At 38.7% G+C, this 24,288-nt stretch overlaps 2 protein-coding genes and 1 long non-coding RNA gene across 54 annotated transcripts in view; 1 reads left to right on the top strand and 2 right to left on the bottom strand.

Moving 5' to 3' along the window:
* ranbp3a (RAN binding protein 3a) overlaps positions 1-22,745 on the bottom strand; it is a 1,280,039-nt gene extending 1,257,294 nt beyond the window's left edge. For 4 of the 5 annotated variants that reach the window (XR_015501848.1, XR_015501852.1, XR_015501853.1 and 1 more), the window contains exon 1: positions 22,610-22,708. The gene's annotated coding sequence lies outside the window, so the exon portion shown is untranslated. Of the gene's footprint in view, positions 1-22,609 lie in introns of all 5 variants that reach the window. The other variant, XM_087272018.1, reaches the window with a different exon arrangement.
* dazap1 (DAZ associated protein 1) overlaps positions 1,951-24,288 on the bottom strand; it is a 44,629-nt gene continuing 22,291 nt past the window's right edge. For 4 of the 48 annotated variants that reach the window (XM_087272556.1, XM_087272562.1, XM_087272581.1 and 1 more), the window contains 5 exons: positions 24,002-24,155; positions 23,605-23,634; positions 20,373-20,525; positions 15,783-15,950; positions 1,951-2,748 (listed from right to left, as the gene is read on the bottom strand). In XM_087272556.1, coding sequence (XP_087128682.1) covers positions 2,576-2,748; positions 15,783-15,950; positions 20,373-20,525; positions 23,605-23,634; positions 24,002-24,155 — 678 coding nt within the window. In that variant the 3' untranslated portion in view covers positions 1,951-2,575. 48 annotated transcript variants of the gene reach the window in all.
* Positions 9,133-14,142, top strand: LOC147841644 (uncharacterized). The gene is made up of 3 exons (XR_015502331.1): positions 9,133-9,840; positions 10,314-10,948; positions 10,997-14,142. It is a non-coding gene; the product is annotated as an uncharacterized LOC147841644 (long non-coding RNA).

Below are 24,288 nucleotides of genomic sequence, written 5' to 3'. Positions count from 1 at the left end.
GGTTTATAAGCTACCAAAAATATATTTATTAAATTCTAAATTATAATTTGTCTTTATGTGATATATATATATATATATATATATATATATATATATATATATATATATATATATATATATATATATATATATATATATATATATATTTATTTATATTTTTTTTTTATACCCCATATTGAAGCAACATAGAGCATTTGCACTTTTAAGACTTTACCACCACTTGGTGAAGACAAAAATCCCTGAGAAATCTCTTATTTTAAAACCTAAAAAAAAATAGACATTGACAACAATTAAAATAAAAATGTTATAGACATAAGTACCCTGCCCCTAATGTTCAACTGTTACAAGCATTATTAAACATGGACACTGCCTACCTTTTCCCACTCACAACTAAACAATTCTTAGATTTTATATATTCCGGCTGTCTTAAAAAAGTCAATAGATTCATTTGTGTAAATGTGAAAGCAATGAACTTTATGCACAGCAAGCGTTTTTAAGCCAACAATAAACTTCCGGCGAAAGCTGGTCTATTTTCAGTTTCATAAGGTTCCCTTTACTACATCGATGTTGTGATGTAATTAAAATTAAATAGACTAAAACATTCATTTGGTTGTTAAAGCGTAAAAAGAGAAGAAAGACGAGCACAAAAACTCTGGGGTAAAATAGATGTGCATATTTTAAAGGCATGGTGTGGTAAAATATAGTTTAATGCAGTGCTTCTTGTTTGGTCTGAGACCCACTTCATATCGTATCTCAGCCAGGCAGTGATGATTGCTGTTGTTTAAAGAAATCACATCTTAAACGCAGCGATTTTGAATGGGATGACGATTACCAGGAAGCCCTGGGGCTGGCTGGCTGAAATTAAAAGTGTGTGCATGTCTGCAGGCCAAGCGTGTTATTGCATTAAAATGGAAAGAGACTCAAAGGCCCTCTTCCAATCAATGGATCAAGGAAATGTCCTGTAATCTTGCTCTGGAAAAACTAACGTACATTATCAAACGGAAGTTAAAAGACTTTTATTGCATCTGGAACCCCTTTCTACACTTTTGCAACCAAGTGGACCTGACAGCAGAATAGAAGTTAATTGTCCAAAAGGTTTGTGGTGATTTTTCTTTAAGCTATCGTCATGTTATTTTGGGGCTATATATTAAAGGAAAATAATTCCTTAATGCAACTTTTTGCATAAACCTCATTTTATTTATTGGAAAGTTTTTTATACACAAATGCAAATATACTCATGGTAAGCCTAATTTTCTATTTTTTAAACGAGAACTAGCTCTTTATTTAAAAAACATCATAGACTCTCACAATAAGAAAGCTATTAAAACTTCTAAAATAAGTGCTTTATTTAATATTCTGCAATAATTTAATTTATCTTTATGTGCCCTTAATTATTTATTTTTCTTCTTCTTTTCTCTCTCTTGTTCCCTTTAATTTCTTTTACATTTATTAATTTGTTCTAAATTTGTTACAATCCACTTTTTTCAAAAAGTAATATTTCTATTGATTGTACTATACTTCTTTCAGTTTTGTATCGGTATTTGTTGTAATGTATTGTTATTATTGCAATAAAAAAAATAAAAAAAGAATAGAAGTTAAATAAAACATCAAGGTCAAACAGTGAACTACTTTTGATGTTGTGTGCAAAGAAATATACTCTATATTGACTCTTTTTATTTTTATTTATTTAGAATTTTTTTATTTTTATGTATTCATTTATTTTTATTTTTTATATTTATTTATTTTTCTTACTGTTGTTATTTATTTATTTATTTATTTATTTATTGAAGTTTAGTATGTTATCCTGGAGTTGTTTTGTTGTAATGTGATGTTCAGATGTTTAAATGTTTTGTTTTAATGTTGTGAAAAACCCAATAAAAATTTTTTTTTTTAAAAGTGTGTGCATATACCCCATTGTACCGTGAACTCAATAAACTGTCACAACATAGCTTCTTTAAATCATTTATTTCAAATAAACTCTCATTTTTGTGTGTGTTTTTTTAAACTTTCTTTTTTTGCATAAGTGCAAAGTGCACCAACAGCCACCTGAGGAAATTCTACATCCTTAAATAAAAAAACGAGAAAAGCGCACATATATTAGTACAAAATTCTTTAAAAAATTGCACAGTTTAGGTGTATAATACACATTTGTACTCTATTTCAAACTTAAATAAAACGGTAAAAGGCTCGTAGAGTAAACAAAATCCACAAAATTCCAAATAAAAACATTTCCCCGCTAATATAATAATTAAAGCTGAATAATTGGGAGACCCTGTCGCTGACGTCTGGTGCGTCTGTTCTGTGCTGATGTTTGACCAGACAATCCAAATCTATTGCTAAATACTTCAGTAGTTCAGTTCTACTACAAAATATAGAAGAGTACGGTGGTCTCCTATTGTCGGAGTAGAGCCCCTGTTTACAATTTACACACAATAAAACCCCTTTTTTTATTTGCTCTTTGCGATCTTCAGAAAGACAATCCCAATATCCAGTTCAGCTTGTGCTGGAAACGTCTGTATCCCTGACGATGTTTATTGCATTGGGGAGGGAGGGAGGGTTGGTGTGGGACAGCAGCTCAGCGCCGGTAGGGGTGGAAGCCCTGTACATTGTGGTTCTGTCCCCGTCCGAAGCTGCTGGCGGCCGCTGGAGCTCCTGACGAGGGCGCGGAGGGGGCTGCGGCGTATGAGGCAGTAGGCTGGCTGGGGTCTGCAAAGCTATGACCAAAAGCACTCAGGTCCTGCCCATAACCTGTCTCAACAGACATCAAAACAAGGGATGGGATATTAAACACCAGTAAACCAGTGCAGACGTGTGACTAGGCTTTCTGCGCATCTCGTAACCCCCCTCAGCAGTTTGTGCTACACTTAAAACATTATATTTGCTGCTCGTTCAAACTTCACTGTAAAACATAACTAAAAATACAGTTGTAGTCAGAATTATTAGCCCCCCTTTCAAATTATTTTTCTTTTTTAAATATTTCCCAAATGATGTTGAAAAGAGCAAAGACATTTTCACAGTATGTCTGATAATATTATTTCTTTTGGCTAGAATAAAAGCACTTTTTAATTTTTTTCAAAAAACATTTAAGGTAACAATTATTAGCCCCTTTAAGCTATATTTGTTTTCGATAGTCTACAGAACAAACTATCGTTATACATGAACATGTCTAATGACCCTAACCTGCCTAGTTAACCTAATGGGGTATATGCCGAAGCATGCTAATAGGACTTTTAATTTGCCAGTAACCTGGGTTAAGCGCTTCCTGCGAATCGAATGCCAATGCAAATCCGGTGCGTTTAAGGTCTGTTTTCTTTAAAAATCAGCAATCTTCACTAGCTGAGTGATATCCCATTTAAAGTGGGTCTCAGATTGTATAAGAAGCACTGCATTAAATTACATTTCCCCCACCATGTCTTTATAATATGAGCATTTATTTTACCTCAGTATGTTCAATGGAGCTTCTGAGTTAGCCTGCCGATTCTGACGGGCGCGTGCGAGTAAACAGCTTTTTGTCTCGTTTTACGCTTGAGTAACTAAATAAATGCTTAAGTTTATTTAACTGAATGTATTTTAATGACATTACAACATCGATGCTGTATAAGGAACCGTATAAAATCGAATGGGAACAGCACTAGCTCGGCATATACCCTATTAACCTAGTTAAGCCTTTAAATGTCACTTTAAGCTGTATAGAAGTGTCATGAAAAATATCTAGTCCAATATTATGTACTGTCATCATGGCAAAGATAAAATAAATCAGTTATTAGAGACGAGTTATTAAAACTATTGTGTTTAGAAATGTGTTAAGAAAATCTCTCTGTTAAACAAAAATTGGGGGCTATTAAACAGGGAGGGCCAATAATTCAGGTGGGCTATTAATTCTGACTTCAACTGTATATGGCTGTATGAAGAAAGAATTATGAGTAGGGCGGGATGTCATTTCTTCCGGCAAATGTGCGTTTCATGTCGAATATGAAAGTGAACGCATGCTGAACTATTACAAGAGCTGTTAATGCATTAGGAGAATTGACCGAACTGCAGTCTTGGTTTATCTGTTCTTTCCCTCTATAATGCATAATTCTACTCAACGACTCTGAAAGAGGTTTTATCTCTGATTTATATTTGGTGATGATGTCTGCGGGTGTCAAAATTACAGTGCAGCTTTTTGCTTATACTGTCTTATTGCTCATCATCATACAGTTGAGGTCACAATTATTAGCCCCGCTGAATTATTAGCCTCCCTGTTTTTTCCCCTAATTTCTGTTTAACGCAGAGCAGATTTTTTTTGAAACACATTTCTAAACATAATAGTTTTAATAACCTAACTTTAAAAACTGATTTATTTTATCTTTGCCATGATGACAGTAAATAATATTTGACTAGGTATTTTTTAAGACACTTCTACACAGCTTAAAGTGACATTTAAAGGCTTCACTAGGTTAATTAAGTGAGCTAGGCAGGTTAGGGTAATTAGGCAAGTTAATGTATAACGATGGTTTGTTCTGTAGACTATCGAAAAAAAATTAGCCTAAAGGGGCTAATAATATTGTCCTTAAAATGGTTTTAAAAAAATTAAAACTGCTTTTATTCTAGCCGAAATAATACAAATTAGACTTTCTCCAGAAGAAAGAATATTATCAGACATACTGTGAAAATTTCCCTGCTCTGTTAAACATCATTTGGGAAAAATTTAAAAAAGAGAAAAAATAAATAAATAAATCGAAAGGGGGCTAATAATTCTGACTTCAACTGTAAATTAAATAAGGACGTATAACAGCTGAGGAGGGCTCAGCAAAATAAACCCTGAAACTTTGAGCAAAGTGACGAGAGTTTACTCGCATGTGACTTGTTTTCGCTATATGGGTCCATTTAAAAACTTGGCAGTGTGAAAGCGAACCGCACCAATAATGAAAATAAACATTGTTACAATTTTAATCCCTGTTTTGGAATAAAACCATCAATCTAAAGCACCCAACTAAACCCAACTAGCAAATGTATAAAGAGTACCCAAATAATAAAAATGAATTAAATACTGCAAAACTACAATAACCTTGTTGTTCCTTTGTTTGTTTTATCCATCTTCTAGTCATGCAATTTGATGTTGTCATGTATGAATCCCCACACATCTATCTCTGCTACTACTTATCAAACAAAAGTGGTGCACAAAAGGTTGGAGACCCCTGCGTTAGTGTACATGAGCACAAATGAAAAAGAAATGGATTACTTTAAGGGAGCTTTCACACCTACACTTTTGTTTCGTAACGTATCTCGTTTGCCCAGTTAGCGCGGTTCGTTTGGCATATGTGAACAGGGCAATCGCGCTCTGTTCCGCGCCAAAGTAATCGCTCCGAGATCGCTTGAATGAGGTGGTCTCGGCTCGATTGAAACGAACCCTGGAGCGGTTCGATTGCAGTGAGAAAGCGATCCGATCCGAGCGCGGTTATATCACAGTGTTTTATGGATATGTAATAGGCTTACGGCTATATGAAGAGAGAATTATGAGTAGGGCGGGAAGTTTCGCGAGTCTCCAAGTGCCCGCAAACGAGCGATATCTCCCGGTAATCTCGCGTCTCCCTCCCAGTCCTCAAATAGGCATCGTCGCGCACCTTTCTCACCCCTCCCCACCGCATCTCTCCTCAGACACATCGCGCGCACTTTGTCAATCACCACCAAATCACCACCTCTCCTGACAGCTGAGCGGGACGCTGCAAAATATACCCTGACACTCTGACCAATGTGAGGAGAGTTTACTCGCACGTGACTTGTTTTAGCTCTTTTGGTCCGATTAGAAACTTTGCAGTGTGAAAGCGAACCGCTCCAAGAGCAAAGAGCAACAACGTAACAATTGTAATCTCTGTTTCGGAACAACTGAATCGATTCACAGGTGTGAAAGCATCCTAACGCCCTATTCACACGGGGCTTTAGCGTCAACGCTTGACTGAAGGCGTGTCTGAAGTTGGGGTTGAAGTGATCGTCATAGAAGCGTCAGCCAATGAAATTCAGTCAGCAATAGGCCACTGTCTAGCTGGTGTATTTGCATACAGCGATCTGATTGGCTGACGCTTCCGTCGGCGCTTGAAACGTTGAGCTGTTCCCAACTTCTGCGAGCAACGCCTCTGAAGCAGCGCAGACGGATCCACAATGCAGTTCGGCAACGCCTGACGACACCCATTCAAAGTGAATGGAAAGCGTTGGCGCTGACGCCCCGTGTGAATGGGGCGAAAGAGTCAGGTAAAGAATTTTAAGTGGCCGCCGAATTCGCACAGACTTGGTCAGCGGTGACTGTCACACGCTGCATGAGGGGAGCGAAATCCACAGAAAACCCAGTAGACACATTAGATCATCCTTTTGGCAGCAAAGCAATGCGGTGACTGAAAAGAAAAGGATCTGAAGCAAGCTGTCAGTGCTGGGAATATAGTAAACGACAGCTACAAGCCATACCAGATGCAATGCCATCTAGTGAAGCCTCATCAGACATTCAGATATTCATTTTAAGCATGCGTCCCTCAGAATGACCTGTAGCTGTGCTTTAGTATATCCCGTGATATGCCTCGAGCAGATGTAGAATATGCATACGGCGAATGCATATTGCACATGCGATGCGTGAGAAACCGCATGAGCTGTTTGTTCTATTGGGTTTGAGTGATTGTAGGATGCAGTTGCTCACCTACCTGCGCTATATCCCTGCTCTTCCTGTACATAAGTGTGAGAAGGACGCGTTGGTCCGTAGGCAGAGGGGTCCTGAGGATAGTTACCCAAGCCTAGCAGGGAGATGAGGAGACCAGGTTGACTCGACCCAAAGAGAGTCTAACTTAACTACTAGCTTACAGCTCCTACCCAGGTGAACGCTGCCCTGGCCTGCTCAGAACATGTGGATGGATCGACCCGCGCTCTTTCTAAATGGGGATGTTTATCAGCTGGGCTATTAGAGTGCTGATGAATGGAAGCAAAGCGGAGGCGTGACATGATGAGAGCGTCGTGGAAGACCGCCTGTACATATAGACAACCCACACAGACAGCCTGACGCCTACGCTAACAGCTCTCTCTACCTATGTCAGCGATGCAGATGCACAGGAAAGGGGTATTTTAAGATTCAATTCAATTCATGTTTATTTATTCACCTTATTCTCAGCTGGCAAGTGGGCGCTGCCATTTGAATCTTTTTGTCTCGCGACTTCCGGTCACATTCACTTCCATTCATTTTTTGACGTTAACAACTGCTCGTTACGCTGCTTGATGTTGCAATTTAATATTTTCTTATTATATTATGCTACTTGGTCTGTGTAGTCATGCAAACATTTGTTTGTTGAGCAAGTAGTTTGACCATTTTCTGACGTTTATTATTCCTAGTCATTTCTCCCATAGGCGACTAAATCGGAAGTTCTAAGACAATCGCGAAAACAGGCGCACTTCCGCATTTTAGAATAAGGTCAATACAGCGCTTTTAACAATGTAGATAGTGTCAAAGCAGCTTAACAGAGTTCTAGTTAAGTCTAAAAGAGCTGGACTGAAGGTGCTATAGATCAGGGGTTTTTCACTTCGAGGCCCACATAAATATTTGAAGGCCCAAACTGATTATCTAGAGAAAATGCTATTTTAAAAGCTTATTTAGGCTTATTTAAAAGCTTTATTTATTAGGAAAACATTTATTTTGCTTTTTCTACATAATTTTATATAAAAAACTAACTATATATATATATATATATGAGAAATATCACACCAGTAGCAGTGGGATATGGCTGTATATCGGCACTGGTGGAAGGCGTGCGTTACTGCCCCCACCAGTGCCGATATACAGCCATATTGCACTGCTACGAGTGTGATATTGCGTTTATACAACAGTTTGACGGCATAATTGTGTATATAAAAACAAAATCAAACATGGAGAGTTTCAAAACCCTTTTGTATGAGGAACTACTTTCTTCCGCCTTGGATTCAAATCATAAGCTGACAGTTAAACAGCTGAGCAAGCATCTTTTAAACTTTAGATCTGTAGTGTCTGCTTTTTGCTGGCTATATGTGGGCGGAGTAATACACAAAGGGTAAAAAGGGTGTGCGGGTGCTGATATTACTTAAATATATCACGGCTTTCAGCCAATCAGATTCGAGAACCAGACAGAACACTTCTGTTCTGTATGTATGTATGTATGTATGTATGTATATATATATATATATATATATATATATATATATATATATATAAATATATACACAGTATATATATATATATATATATATATATATATATATATATATATATATATATATATATATATATATATATATATATATATATATAATAAAATGTAATATATATTTTAATATAAAACAGCAGACAGACAGGTTCAAAGCTCCTGAATTCTTTATTTGAGCTATTTTTTACAACTGCAGAGTATTTGGGCCTTTTCTTTAATAAAAAAACCTGACAGGACAACAGGAGATGGCAAAAAAAAAATGCTGTTGCTTTGAATTAGACTGACTACTGTTCATCTATTAAACTGCTATTAATATCTCATTCATTCATTTTCTTTTTGGCTTAGTCCCTTTATTAATTAGTGGTCGCCACAGCGAATGAACCGCCAACTTATCCAGCACAGCAGATGCCCTTCCAGCCGCAACCCATCTCTGGGAAACATCCACACACACTCATTCACACTCATACACTACGAACAATTTAGCCAACCCAATTCACCTGTACCGCATGTCTTTGGACTGTGGGGGAAACCGGAGCACCCGGAGGAAACCCACGCAAACACAGAGAGAGCATGCAAACTCCACATAGAAACACCAACTGACTTAGCCGAGGCTCAAACTATCAACCTTCTTGCTGTGAGGCGATTGTGCTACCCACTGCGCAACCATGCTAGTCATATCTATTTAAAATAAATGTAAAACACGGTAAAAACAAGCTAAATCGGTTGAAACATCGGTCTGAAGGCGGTTGGGTTTGCAGCAGGACATTATTGGAGTTCGCTGACAGAAACGGTGAACAGCTCTTCACTACTGAAACACCACCGAGTCTCACTGGATCCTACTGTATGGGCGCGCCTTCGTAATAAAACATTCGCAAGACGTTCATTTGGACAAATCTGCAGATATTGTAAAGTGTTCACACAAAGAGAACACGCATAGTTTGTGAATCAACGGACTTGTGCGACATGATACAGTACGAGTCGCAGACGTGAGGCATGTGCGAGCTGGTTATTATAACTCTAATCATCGTTACCTTCACATTTGCGTGACGGTCTGATTTATACAACCGAGGACGAAGTCTTTCCAGCGTTTGAAAATTTAAGACACAGTCTGCATTTAACAGCGAGGCTGTTTTTGCACCAAGTCTGAATAAGCTTATTCAATCACAGATAGAAGGAAATGCCATTACTTTGATCATTTTAATATGACATATTTAATAATGAAATCAAATAATTATAGTGTAATATTTAAGCTAATTTTAAGCCATCTTACGGCCCACCGGCAGGATCGCTGAGGCCCACCGGTAGAGAATCCCTGCTATAGACTATTTGGATGAGGTCGTGTCATTGCCCCATGAACATTTCCTGTTATCAAACTACTTCATAACTGTAACAAGAGGCAATTCAATCATAACCTATTGTTAAAAATTGCTCTCATCACATTATTTGTCAACAAGTGGCTCTTTTTGAATTCACGGAAGCTGTGGACATTATTTTTGCAAGGAAAATGAAAAGGTTTTGTCCGCTTTGCACACTGTGACACTTGAAACGAATGCTGTACAGTGTGCCAGATCATGCAGAAAGAGCTGCTCTGTGCTCTGATGTAAATGTGTCAAGCAAAAAAAAAAGTGACTCAATCAAACCAGGAGTTCTCAAACTTTTCAGCTCGCGACCCCCAAAATAACAATGCCAGTGGCTCGCGACCCCAATATCCTCTGAGTTGGTTATAAATACAAAAAACTTTGCATGCATTGGTACACACACACAAATAGACCAAAGTCTATTCTTCATAGATTTTTTTATGTATGTTAGTGCTGTAAATGGCCCAGAAAGCATAGCTTCAGATGCAGCTATGCTGTGTCTTTAATATAATGTAATTACCACAGCGATCGTAATTGAATAGAACTAGTAACTATTAGCTACTATAGTAACTTTATAAAGTAGTATATAGTAACTATAAATTACTATTTTTTTCTAGGTTATGGATAAAATATGGTAATTCTTATGGTTTAATAAAAATAAATAGATTTTTGGAAATCACCAGGCGACCCCCTTTCATTGTCCCACGACCCCTCGGGGGGTCCCGACCCCCACTTTGAGAACCACTGAATCAAACTATAGATTTACACAGCCTAGATATAGTCTGTGTTCGCAAATATACTCTACAATGGACCCTTTTCAGGGTGGTGCAGTGGATAGCAAGTTCACCTCACAGCAAGAAGGTCGCTGGTTTGAGCTTCGGCTTTCTGTGTGGAGTTTGCATGTGCTCCCCGTGTTCATATAGGTTTCATCCAGGTGCTCCGGTTTCCCCCACATATCCAAAGACATGCGGTACAGGTAAATTGGGTATGCTATGAGTGCGTGAATGAGGGTGTGTGTGTTTTCCAGTGATGGGTTGTGGCTAGAAGGGCATACGCTGCGTAAAACATGTGCTGGATAAGTTGGTGGTTCATTCCACTGTGGCGACCACAGATTAATGAAGGGACTACTGTGAAAAGAAAATGAATGATTGAATGGACCCTTTTCGCAAGACTTGCTTTAACACGTTTAACGGTCATCATATTCTTAGACCCTTGAACGTTTTTGATATTCAGACTTAAAAAAAAAAAACATGTGAACATTTATATGGATATATGTATGTATTATATAATCTTTGCGTCAAATTACAAAAAACGAAATACTGCTTATGTGAGGTGTTTCTCACCGTACGTTCACACTGAAAGTAGCTTAAGTAGCTTAAGTCGAAAGAAAATTAAGTCATTAATTTTCAATGAGAGCCGGCGGCGATAAGCGGTGAGGAGCAGCGCGGCGCGTCTTCTCCAGCGTGGGCGTTGAGGAGAGTTGAAATCAAGTCAACTTTATGGTAATGAGCTATGTCGCGGTTCGGCGGCAAGCAATCAGAATGAAGACGTCCACCGCTTGATAGGAGTTCAGAGAACACAGACATGTGAACTTTGGTTCCGACCACAGTTGTTCCCAGGGGTTTGATTATTGCGGTCGCCGGATTTACAATGTTTTCTTACAGGAACATGCATTAAATAAGTTACTGATGTTCATTAAAGTTATATAAATTTATCTCAAAAAAGCGGGAAACTCACGTGACGTGACAGTACAAAACAGTATCCGCTTGTTAAGTGTGACGTCACACGGAGCGGCTTCCGGGTCCAAGCGCTCTATTCAACTGAATGGGGAGACTCATGAAATGGTAATAATAAACGTTTACAAAGCGATTTAATACTTTCGCAAGTCACGATCGCAATATACATGTCCATGCCTAATATCTGATGGCCAGAAAGTGATTCAATGTTTTATAACTTGTTAAAATTTTGCTATTTGTTATGCAGCAAGATTGTTGTGTACACTATGACTTTATGTAAAATTAACTTTAATGTGTGATAGGAATAAAACACGATCATAAACGAATGATTTCTCCACTCAAATGAATGGCGGCTTGGACCCGGAAACAGTATACATACGTCACAAACACGTCACCACTTAACAAGCGGATAGCTGCTTCAGGATATTTCAGACATATGGACACATATTAGATAAATAAAGCAAAGCCACACCAGACGCAACTTGATCTTCCATTGTTGTATGAATTTGATAAGAAGAGCGCAACATTTTCACGCCAGAAAGCATGATTTATGCAGGAATGTAACTGATAATGCTGCAACGGCCCCTTTAAATACGAGATCAATGTAGCGAGTTTTGACGCTCTCGCCGCCGGAGCTGAAGGCAGACAGCGTTGTCGCCAGGGTGGCCAGAGCGACCTTGGATGCTCTCGTCGCTTTCGGTGTAAACGTACGGTAATGCAGCATCTATGGGGCTGAGAGTAAATTTGACGTTATTCTTTCATCTGACTGCCGTATTTTATTTCCTTTTTAATTAACTTTGGATAAAAGCGTCAACTAACTGAGGAAATGGCTTAGATGTACTTAATATTCGTCAGGACGCTGCTATTAAATTTCTAAGAGTGATTATTATTTCAGTTTTGTTTTTCTAGGGTGTTGGTAGGCTGTTTGGGGTGGTTGCCAGGTCATTCAATGTTGCCGAGATGTTCTGCATGGGTTTTACCACTAGAATGATATGGTGGATGAGTTCATCCCAAAAAAAAAAGTTTTCTAACCTTCTTGTAGTTCAACCATGAATGGCTTTCCTTCTTCTGTGGAACATCTAAGAAGATACTCTGAGAAATCCAAATCATTAAATTATGGTCAGTTCAATAGTCAGCAGCGGTCATCAGACCTAAATCACCACCAACATTCACACTTTAGAATATCTTTGGGATTCTGCAGAAGAAACAAAGTCAAACTGGTTTGGAACAACAAGAGTGTGAGTAAACAATGACTGAACTTTCTTTTGCATTTACGTATACAGCTGGTCAAGCATATAGTCTCAAAACACTATTACTGGGGTCATGATTTAGGTTTTTAGTAGAAATAGTATGGGATCAATTATGGCCCATTTCCACTGAGTGCTACAGTACATGTCACCTTTATCAGCCTTGCATTTACACTGCCAAAAGGGTACCAATGGGCATCGTGTACGACAGAAAGTTTCAGTCGACGTCATTCTCGCTCGAGGAGATGTGAAAGTAAAGCTGTACGGGTCGCTCACAGATGCCTTATACACATAAATACTTCTGCATTAATGTTTATTACTAACCTTTCTATGAACATGATTTGATTATAACTGCATGATAGTGTGAAATTGCCTACTGTAATGTCTACAATTATATAAAATAAATAAATAAATGCAACATATATGAACACATAGAGCACCTTACAGTCTCCGATATGTTACCAATTACAGTAAAACTACACACAGCATACATTTAGGCCTTATTTGGGTACTAAAACAGGCAACATATAGCCCACAGTCAGTGCAAACCTCTCATATGTACCTGTAGTCTTCACCGGAACATGTAGCTTCTGTTAGAGAGTAATTCTGTCATTCAGAGTTCATAATACTCCATAAGGTGATGATAATAGTTAAACATGGCAATTTGTTCATCTTTTATATTTCTCCTTCGTTTTTTCACCCTTTACTCTGGCGTCTGTCTGTTTCTGAAAGGATCTGATGTCAGAAGTACTTCAATAATCATGCGCACGTTATTATCATCAGCTCAAGAAGTTCCTTATTTCAAATATGGGAACATGCAATGTTCCTATGCATGCAAGCTTTCTAAAGAAAGTGAAACCGCTCGTGTTATAAACAACAACAGGACACATGATAGAATCTGCTCTTCTTCTTGGCTTTGTGGCTGTTCATCAAGACGACAACAAGGTCTGTTTAACTTAGGTCGACCATGGCATGTTAGGGCTGTGCAATTAATCGAAAATCCAATTTCGATTTCGATTTTGGCTTCTAACGATTATGAAAAACCATTAATCGAGATAAACGATTATTGCATCATATACCGCCCCCTTTCCAGTTGTACATGTGTTGCTCTTAAAAGCGCGAAAGACCGCATGCTTCTGTGTGTGTTTGTGTGTGCGGCACGTGCTTAACGTGAGCGCTTTAATGGTCAATTGGGAGTCAAAACGCGGTGTTTAGTGATTATTCATATTAACCCTCATTTGTGTAATAAACAAGCGAGTTGAGGATCAAAAGACATGTGAAAGAGAAACCATTAAAGTGACAGGGCGATATTCCTGCTGCCGCCTGTTTCTATCATTAATCAAACAAAACTCCAAGAAAAAACTCAAAGAAAATCCCTCATTTCTGTGGACTTTTGTAGCTAAAGTGTTTTTCTTACAGTGAAGATGCCTAAAGCAGTTTGTTTCATATTTTGTATTCTATTGTATTTGTTTCTCTTTGCAGGGTGGAAAATAATATATGCAGTTGAAGTCAGAATTATTAGCCCTCTTGAATACTAGCAACACTTTTCATCCCCATTTTCTGTTTAATGGAAAGAAGATTTCTGAACATAATAGTTTTAATAACTCATTTCTAATAACTGATTTATTTTATCTTTGCTATGATGCAGTACACAATATTTGACTAGATATGTTTCAAACTACAAGCATTCAGATTCAAAGAGCGATTCAAAGGCTTAATTAGGGTAATTAGGCAGGTCATTGTATAACAGTAGTTTCTTTTACAGAAAATCAAAAAGTATAGTGCTTAAGGGGGCTAATATTATAGACCTTAAAATGGGTTTCAAAATATTTAAACCTGCTTTTATTCTAGCCAAAATAAAACAAATAAGCCTTTCTCCAGAAGAAAAAATATAAGAGGAAATACTGTTAAAATTCCTTGCTCTGTTAAACATCATTTGGGAAATATTTATTCAAAAAAAAAAATTCTCAGGAGCGCTAATAATTTTGACTTCAACTGATGATCGTTTTGAATAATCGTGATTACAATTATGACCAATAAAATCGTGATTATGATTTTTAACAAAATCGAGCAGCCCTATGGCATGTTATTTTATGTATATGTTATTATGGTGCAATGAGTCGGCTGTGTATTTAAAAATGGCGGTTGCTTTGTTTTCATTCTCCTGGATTGTGCCCGAGTTAGTGATGTATCTCTGTAAACCAATAGCGTTCAGCAGTGTGTCTAGCTCTGCCTTTTGGTACCCTTTTGTTGTACTTGCCCTTTGGAAAGGGTACCCAAAAAGTGGTGCAATATGGTTTGCTTTTTGGCACCTTTTGATAGTGGAAACAGAAATAAAGCGCACCAAACCAAACCACTCAGTGGAAAATGGGCCATTATTACTTTTAACTTTATGTTGAGGCAATAATAGCTGCAATAATGTCTGCTTTAGCACCATTAAAAGTACCCTGTCCCACATCTCTGACCTCTGGATGCTTTCAGTTCTGGCTGTTCCTATGGACTGGGGGTATGTGACTATTTCTGTAAAGTCAGTTCTACTTTCTAAAGCAGGGGTCAACAAACTTGTTCCTGGAGGGCCGGTGTCCTGCAGATTTTAGCTCCAACCCTAATCAAACACACCTGAACAAGCTTATCAAGGTCTTACTAGGGATACTTAAAACACCAAGCAGGTGTGTTGAGACAAGTTGGAGCTAAACCCTGCAGAGACACCGACCCTCCAGGACCGAGATTGGTGACCCCTGTTCTAAAGTCTCTAACGGTTGCTCCAGATTTTGTCAGTACTTTGTTGACAACTGCATCAAGAGTTGTGTGTGTGTGTGTGTGTGTGTGTGTGTGTGTGTGTGTGTGTGTGTGTGTGTGTGTGTGTGTGTGTGTGTGTGTGTGTGTGTGTGTGTCTCAATATATGTCTAAATCTACCAATGAAATCTGACTTGACTTCCCATCGGCACCCCCACCATCCATCACTGCAACATCTACATATGAAAACCCTGGCCTGCGTTAGATGAAGCGGCAACTGGTCAAAAGCAGCATTGCAGAACAGGATGATCTAATTGACATATAGAACTGGATAAACCCTCAGACAGCACATATCAAAGTCTAGAGGGCAAACAGAGTGAGGGTCAGTGTGGAAGCATGTGTATGTGATGCCACCATGCCCGTTCAGACACGTGAACAAGAAGCAGAAGCCCTGTGATGGGCTACAGCACATCTGCGGTGGTTTGGTGCTGTGTTTTAGTGCACTCTTACCATACTGGCTGTAGGAGAAATCTGGCTGTGCTGGGGCGGCTTTGCTCAGGTCCTGAGAGGGAGTCGTTGCAGGAGCAAACCCTAAAGGCCCTGCGCCCGGCGTGGCGGGAGGGGGAGGCATTCCCTGTGCTACAAACTGGTCACCTTGAGGTGTTCCAAAGCTATATCCTGTGTTAGTAAAGACGAAAAACAACAATGTGGCGATCATGACAATTTTGTTTAATTTCTTTAAAAGTTTCACTTCGTTTGCATCATTAGAGTGCTCAGTATTAATGAGTACACCACCTTTTGAAAATTATGATCTTTTTTTATTAGTACTATTATTGATAGGGACGCATCGATATGAAGTTTTGGGCTGATACTGATAACCGATAACTAGAGACAGACAGAATCTGTGGACATTTTTTGTTATTTCTGCTGAGAATAGTGTAAAAAATCTGTGGATTATGTGAATTTTGAAAGTATCATAAGTAAAAACTTAATATGTGACATAAAAAGTAATACCTTTTTTTAAACTTTTGTTTAATGTTTACGATGCAAATCCAATTAGATCCACTTATTTGGTAAACAAAGCAAGTCTATCATATATCTACTAAAAACATCACTATTATTATGTCACAAAATATCAGTGAAATAAATTTAAAAACTAAATGAATTTAAATTTACACACATTTACATTAAGTAAATACATAGACTCAATGATGGGCGACAGTGTATCCTCTAGGATTTTTTCCAGCTGTGGCGGAAGGTCTTTTTTTTTTTTTTTTTTACACAGATCTACCAAATACCTGTGGCGTTATTTCAATGACAAATGTCGTGAGCACAGTATTAGAAGTCGAGATCGCATTTATTTAATAACCTACAAGTACGAGCATGTGAATCTCTGCTTGTGCGCCGATTTCCTCTGCTCCCTCAAATATAAGCCGATTCAAAAGCGCGCAGATCTTCTTGTGCGCTCTCAAATAAACGCTGCCGAGTGCGATTTAGTGCGTTTATGTAACGAGTATGTCTCCAGTATTTATTAGATTTGCTATGAATATTTATGAATGTCTCTAATAGACATACAGGGTAGCATTAATGCGTCCTGAAGTAAAGTGAAACGGCTATACGTTGTGTTTGCTGGCCTCACGCATCACGCACCTGTCAGCCAGCCATTTAGTCTGTCAGCACATAACCTTAACTGGATTAAACAAATGACGCACAGCACTACTACAGTTACAGAAAAGTTTGCGCTGTTATAATTCATTTACCCTTTAATACATTTTGGTGCGATTATTACCTGCTATTAAAAAAATTAAATGTTTTGAATGATCAGGTGTAATGTAGCCGTGGCGGGATGAATTTTGGCTTGGCGTCCCGCCATGGAAGAATGAATTTAGCGGAAACGGTGGCCTAAAAACCAGCTGAAATCTTTGGGTTCCGTGTGGGCCTACCGATAACTCTTCAGATTCGGAGGACAAAATAACCGATATATTAGCCGATAAATATAGACATTTAAAAATGTTTTATTTTTTTGCAATGAACAACTAATTTTATTTTAAAAACTTCTTAAAAGTTTGAACGGATCTTATGAACTGAATAGCCTGCTCAAACTAATAATTTCAAAATTGTGAGGTGATTATATAGACCTATATTCACTATTTTGCATAAATCAGCATGCCAAAAATAAACTTGAATGTTTATGCATTATGCATAAAAATAATAGGTTCAAGAGTTCACACTTTGCTGATGACTGATTATAAGCAAGTTTGGTATGCTTTCCCGGAGAGAGCCCTGAGCCCAAATGGTCCTTGAGCCCTGGGCTCCCTCCCGTTTGCAGGGTGAGAGGGGAGCCTTGAGCTTAGGTAGATCTCGACAGCTCCCCCTTGATAAGAGCTGATGACTAAAATGAACGCTATGAAGAGATAAACTGCAGGATGAGAGTTTGACCGTAGTGCTAAATTCAGATTGATCAATTCACTTGTAGTGCATGTTTTTGGAATGTGGGAGGAAACCGGAGAACCCGGGGAAAACCCACACGAGCACGGGAAGAACATGCAAACTACACACAGAAATGACCGCCAGCCTGTTAAAGGACTAGAACCGGTGATGTTCTTGCTGTGAGGCAACAGTGCTAACCACTGGGCCACTGTAGCGCCCTATGAAGGGAAATGTGAAGAAGTAGGGGTGGAAGGAGGGATTCTTCAAATCGAAGATGGCTGTAGTGAAAAACCCTGGCTCTTTATACTGGGTTAGGACTTGCCTGATTGGTGGATCATACATGCTAACGCAGAACCAGCCGAGTTCAATCATAATCACGTGATCCTCTCCAAATTAGTTTATAAATAAACTTCACATAAATAACAAAACAAGATTTAATTAACTTTAATTTAATTAACATTAAAACTGTACAATTACATAATCTATCCCCATAAAGATATTACAATTTTGATATCAGATCGAAAACGCCAACATTAACATAGCATTTATCGGCCGATACTGATATGTCCGCCAATATATCGTGCAACCCTAATCATTAAGCAAATAACATTAAGTACATGACATGCGAAAAGCATTGTATAATCTGCTGGTTTTGAATAGAAAATGTATAACTTTATCCATGTCGTAGTATATATATTTTAAATAAAACAGTTTTACTAAAGAGTTATATTCATTAAAATAAGAGGTTTTGGTCATCTAGCGTGTTTAGAAATAGAAAGATAATACATTTAAATTCAAACCAGTTATTATAAAGTCCAAAACTTCAACTAAATTACAATTATTTTTAAGTTTTTAATTAAGTTGCTCTTGATTTTTGCTGATCATTCAGATTTTATAATATATTCATTTAGGTGTACATGATCTAGTTTTTTTGTTAGATTAGTTCCAGTTTTGGCTTTGGTACAGCTTAATCTAATATATATTTGCAAATATATTATTGTAAAGCGTCTTTACGTCCTATAGAAAATATTCATTTAAAAGTGAGATCTGTGAGGCGTGTACTTATTTACGCTGAGCACTGTACATGTTAAACACAAAATACTTGATTTTACTTGGTTTTTCACTAGCTATGTTTTCATCCACCATTAAAACACTCAAATAAATTCTAGAATTGCCCATTATAATACATGCATGTAACTGAATCTGATATATTATTAATCATACAAAATACACAAGTATAATTTACAGCGGAAACATTTTCTGAATAAATTCACTGATGCACATCAAACAAAAAAATCGTTAGATGAAGTGAATCAACAGATGATGTGATTCGATAACTAGATTAACTGGTGATCCCGTTGAATTTTGTAGTTAGCTCCTAGAACTTTCCTACACAATCATTTTCACATTCGATTAGCATCAGAATCTGCCTCCAAACACAAGATAACCAGACAGAGTTTGTTTCTGCACGACTCTCTGACGTGCAACTTTACAACTTCTACAATTGATTATTGAGTGCAGAAGAGATGAAGTCATTTCTCTTCATACACTCACCGGCCACTTTATTTACTTTATTGATTACCGGGTTGGACCCCCTTTTGCTTTCAGAACAGCCTAAATCATTCGTGGCATCGATTCAACAAGGTACTGAAAAAAATCCTCAGAGATTTTGCTCCATATTGACATGATAGCATCACGCAGTTGCTGTAGACTTGTTGGCTGCACATCCATGATGTGAATCTCCCATTCCACCACACCCCAAAGGTACTGGATTGAGATCTGGTGACCGTGGAGGCCATCTGAGTACTGTGAACTCATTGTCATGTTCAAGAAACCAGTCTGAGATGATTTACGCTTTATGACATGGCGCGATATCCTGCTGGATCAGAAGATGGGTTCTCTGCAGTCATAAAGGGATGGACATGGTCAGCAATAATACACAGGTAGGCTGTGGCGTCAACACGAGGCTCAATTGGTACTAATGAGCCCAAAGTGTGCGAAGAAAATATCCCCCACACCATTACACCACCAGCAGCCTGAACTGTTGATGCAAGGCAGGATGGATCCATGCTTTCATGTTGTTGATGCCAAATTCTGAAACTACTATCTGAATGTCACAGCAGAAATCGAGACTCCTCAGACCAGGCAACGTTTCTCCAATCTTCTATTGTCTGGCATCAACAAGGCATTTGCGCCCACAGAACTGCCACTCACTGGATATTTTCTCTTTTCTGACCATTCTCTGTGAATTCTAAAGATGGTCATGCATGAAGTCCCAGTAGATCAGGAGTTTCTGAAATACTCAGACCACAGTGTCTGGCACCAACAACCATGTTACAACCACGTACAAAGTCACTTTAATCATCATTCTGATGCTCGGTATGAACTGCAGCAGATTGTCTTGATCATGTCTACCTTACTAAAGGCATTGAGTTGCTGCCATGTGATTGGCTGATTAGAAATTTGCGTTAACGAGCAGTTGGACAGGTGTACCTAATAAAGTGGCCGCTAAGTGTACATTTGTCCATTGTTTATCAAAAAAATATTCTTTTATGCTTGAAACAGTGTTTGATTCACAGAAGTGGTAAGCAACATTTTAATTTTGTGCAACTTTGGATGGAAACTTAGCTAGTGGTAGAAATGCAAACCCAAGTAAATAGTTCAACCTACCAAACTGAGGTTGCGTGCTAAAGCCCTGTTGGGGGTATCCCTGAAGCGCCCCGAACCCTCCTGTAGGTGGCGCTGCAACTAGAAATGCATTAAATGGAGAAGGAGCTTGTGCGGGGGCCCCACGGCCAGCGGGTAGAGGAGGTCCATACCCTGCTGAAACACAGAGAGGGTTTTGTACATTTCACGCAACATTTTGTTAAATCAAAACACTTCAAGTCCACTGTGCATTAAAGGGCACCTATTTTACCCCTTTTTCAAGATTTAAGAGAAATCTTTTGTGTCTCCAGAATGTGTTTGTAAAGTTTCAGTTCAAAATACCCATCATATTATGTATTATACCTTTCTAAATTTGGGAAATTCAAGCTGTTAGGACATTGTAGCTATTAATGCAAATGAGCAAGGTATCCCCACCCAACGTTCCCACATGCATGCCAGAGCCATAGAGATCTCTCTGTCTTGCTCTGTGTAGCTTTCACATAGATAAACAGCACAGTGACAGACAAGAATGAAGCAAATCTCCCTTACTACAGTAAGAACTTTCCCAATGCTTATTTGATGTATTTGTTGTGCAGTTAATTCAAGCCTTTCTGCAATGATGAGTCATATCGTCAATATCGTTATAAAGTGCGCACACACACAGACACACACACGTTTAGCTTTGCACTGTTTTTGCATGGCAAGTATGACAGGATACACGATAATATCCACTGCTGTATGGATACCCGTTATGTTAATGTACAAAACAAACTTGATTTACCGTCCACAAACTTGGATTGAAACTTCTTCTTTTATAATTGTTCTAACATGCAGCTGTGGTGATGAATTACAATGATTTTACTGCCTTTCTTACAAGCATGCACTGTTTAAAAAACATTTTAAACTAGTAAAACTCATTCTTGGGGTGCAGAAGATCACAGAGAGCTCAACAGATCTTTTAATCAAAGATGATTTGCGCAAGTCCAGTCTTGTAGATATGATTATACGTATTGCTATAGAGACATGTTAATACACTGCTGTCAATCAATTCGGTGGGCAGGGAAACTGCACTCCTACGTAATGTTGTGGTGGGCCTTAAAATTGCAAGGATTTGGATCCTAATTTAACATCAGGAAATTAAAAAAGAGAGACTTATTGTGTTTATATCATGCCAATATGACTGTGAACACACTATACCTGCACACAGTTCTGTCCAAACAGCTTACAAAAGTTCATTTTCATCAAAGGTGCCCTTTAATGCAAAACAAGAATAATTTTTTTTTCCCCTAAATAACTTTCTTCACTACACACACAACAAAACACCAAACCTTTTTAGTTTTCTGAAAAACCTATTCAGAAAATTAAAATGACAAAAATCCAATTAACCAAATAGTTTCTACAAATAAATATATAATAATACACACATGCACGCTAGGGCTGTGCGATTAATCAAAATCGAATCGCAATTTGAAACGTTGCGAATAGCTAATCGCAAGAGGCTGCGATATGAAATGTGGTGTTTAATTTTTTCCCGCCTCAAGCAAATGCGTGACTGTTATCTGTGTGCGGTAGTCTCACTAGCCAATTGAGTGAGCACACTTTCGTTCTGCCTAATCAGAATTGCGCATCCGAACTATGTGGAAAGCCCACAATAAAAACAATCAAACAGAAAAGAGAGGGATGATAACGAGAAAAAAAGACATCGGTAATATAGGAATATTTTAGTTTTAAAATCACAGGTTTTTATTTGTGTTCTTTTACCTTTATTTGTTTTCTGCTTTCTGTATACACACACATACACTACAGCCAATTTAGCTCACTCAATTCACCTCTATCACATGTCTTTGGACTGTGGGAGAAACCGGAGCACTCGGAGGAAATGCACACCAACACGGGGAGAGCATGCAAACTCGGACATGCCAAGTGACCCAGCCGCGGCTGGAACCAGCGACCTTCTTGCTGTGAGGTGATCGTGCTACCCACTGTGCCACCGTGACACCCCTGAAGTTACTTTATATAGTAATAATATTTTCTAATGCTTTAATGCTTTGATCAATGAAGCTCTGGTCAGCGAGTGAGACTTTTTCAGAAAAACTCTAAATAATACGAAACTATACAATTCTCCAAAACTACTCAAATCAGTTTAGTTTTAAAGGGCACCTAGGTTACCCCTTTTTTCAGATTTATTATAAGTCTTTTGCGTCTCTAGAATGTGTATATAAAGTTTCAGCTCAAAACACCCATCAGATTTTTCATTATACCTTTTACAAGATGCTGTTTTATACTGATTTCCAGCAGGGGGTGGTTTTGTCGTACTGCGCCTTTAAGACGAGTCTTTCCCGCCTACTGTTTCTACGTGCTTTAATCTCCTTAAAGCACATCAGACAACAGACAGACTTAAAGGAAGAAGGTCTCACGTAGTGTTTGTGAGAAATACTACAGTAAGAACTTTACTAATCAGTATTTGTTTAAAGTTGCATTGATGATTTACACGCAATATTGTTACAAAGTTTACACACGCGCACACACACACAGATACAGACGTACACCGCAGCTGACACACACACACACACACACACACACAGACAGGCAGGCAGACAGATAGATATAGCGCGCTTATGTGACAGGATACAGGCTAATCTCCACCGCTGTATGGATATCTGTTATGTTATCGTACAAAATAAACCTGATTTAACGTCTACAAACCGGGATGGAAGCATCTTCCTTTATACTTGTTCTGACACGCGGCTGTGCTGATGAAGTGAAGCTGAAGTATATTGCTGTAATTAATTACACACATACTCTGTTTTAAAACACTTTAAACATGTGAAACTTACTCTTAATCACATTTGATGGTGATTGCTGATCCTAGCGAACAGAACAGACCTTTTATTCCTGGTTGCTTTGCGTATGTCTGCCTGGTCTTGTTGACATATACACGTGACTACCGGAACATGTTAATGCGCGCAGCTGTCAATCAATTCGGTGGGCGGGGGGACCACACTCCTACGTAAAGTTGCGGTCGGTCTGTAAACCGCTCCAATTGGTCCACCGTTTTTATGTTGTTAAATTGAAAAAAAAGGACTGGGTGTGTTTGTATCACCCCAATATGATGGTCTATACACTATATATACACATATGTTTGTCCAAATAGATTGAAAAGTCGATTTTTCCCCATAGCTGCCCTTTAAAATCATCAAATAAAACAATGTCCAAATACAACCAAATCAAACCGTAATATTAAAACAGAACATACCAAGCGGTTGACCTGTAGACACCCAAACACCTGAGAGAGAGAGACAAAGAATATCGGTCACAACCAGCACACTATTACTCAAGTACACCACTTGTGAATTCAAAACGCATTCAGAATTGTACATCTAATGGGGGTGAAGCCAGAAGGCGTTCAATTAAAGCATGACATTTCTGAACTCGCGCCAGGCAGAGCAGGCTCATATTTTGGGTGAGATCAATGTGAAAATGTTCCCCCCTCCATAGTGGACAAAGCCACTGTGGCTTATCCAGATGGCACAAACAGCGCAGGCTGACCTACAGCAAAGCGTCACTGATATCCATTGGCTCTCAGTATCATTTTTCAGGGTGAGGCGTGTTACGCTCCTGCTGCCACAGTTCTGGCCCACAGTGTCACTCACCCTGAGGCCCGTAGCTCTGCTGCCAAGTCGGGGCCGGTTGTGCTGCCCAGCCATTGGCTGCGCTTATGATGGCTCGGGGCCCCCACTGATTGGCTCCCAGCTGACCAGGGGCGGGAGCTTTGCTGTCCCTAGGCTCCGCCTTCTTCACTTCAACCTGCACAAAGGACAAGAGGTCGTAACTAGCGAGAGGGAATTAACATACTGCCTACTCCCTTCACAAACTTTAGCCCTCACCTCACAAACTATACTCTAACTTAGGCCAAATACATGACCGGAGTCCAGACAAA

Source organism: Danio rerio, chromosome 11 (assembly GCF_052040795.2).
Source record: "Danio rerio strain M-AB ecotype USA chromosome 11, GRCz13ab, whole genome shotgun sequence".
NCBI classification, from domain to species: Eukaryota; Metazoa; Chordata; class Actinopteri; order Cypriniformes; family Danionidae; genus Danio; species Danio rerio.
This window is presented reverse-complemented; position numbering and strand designations above follow the sequence as displayed.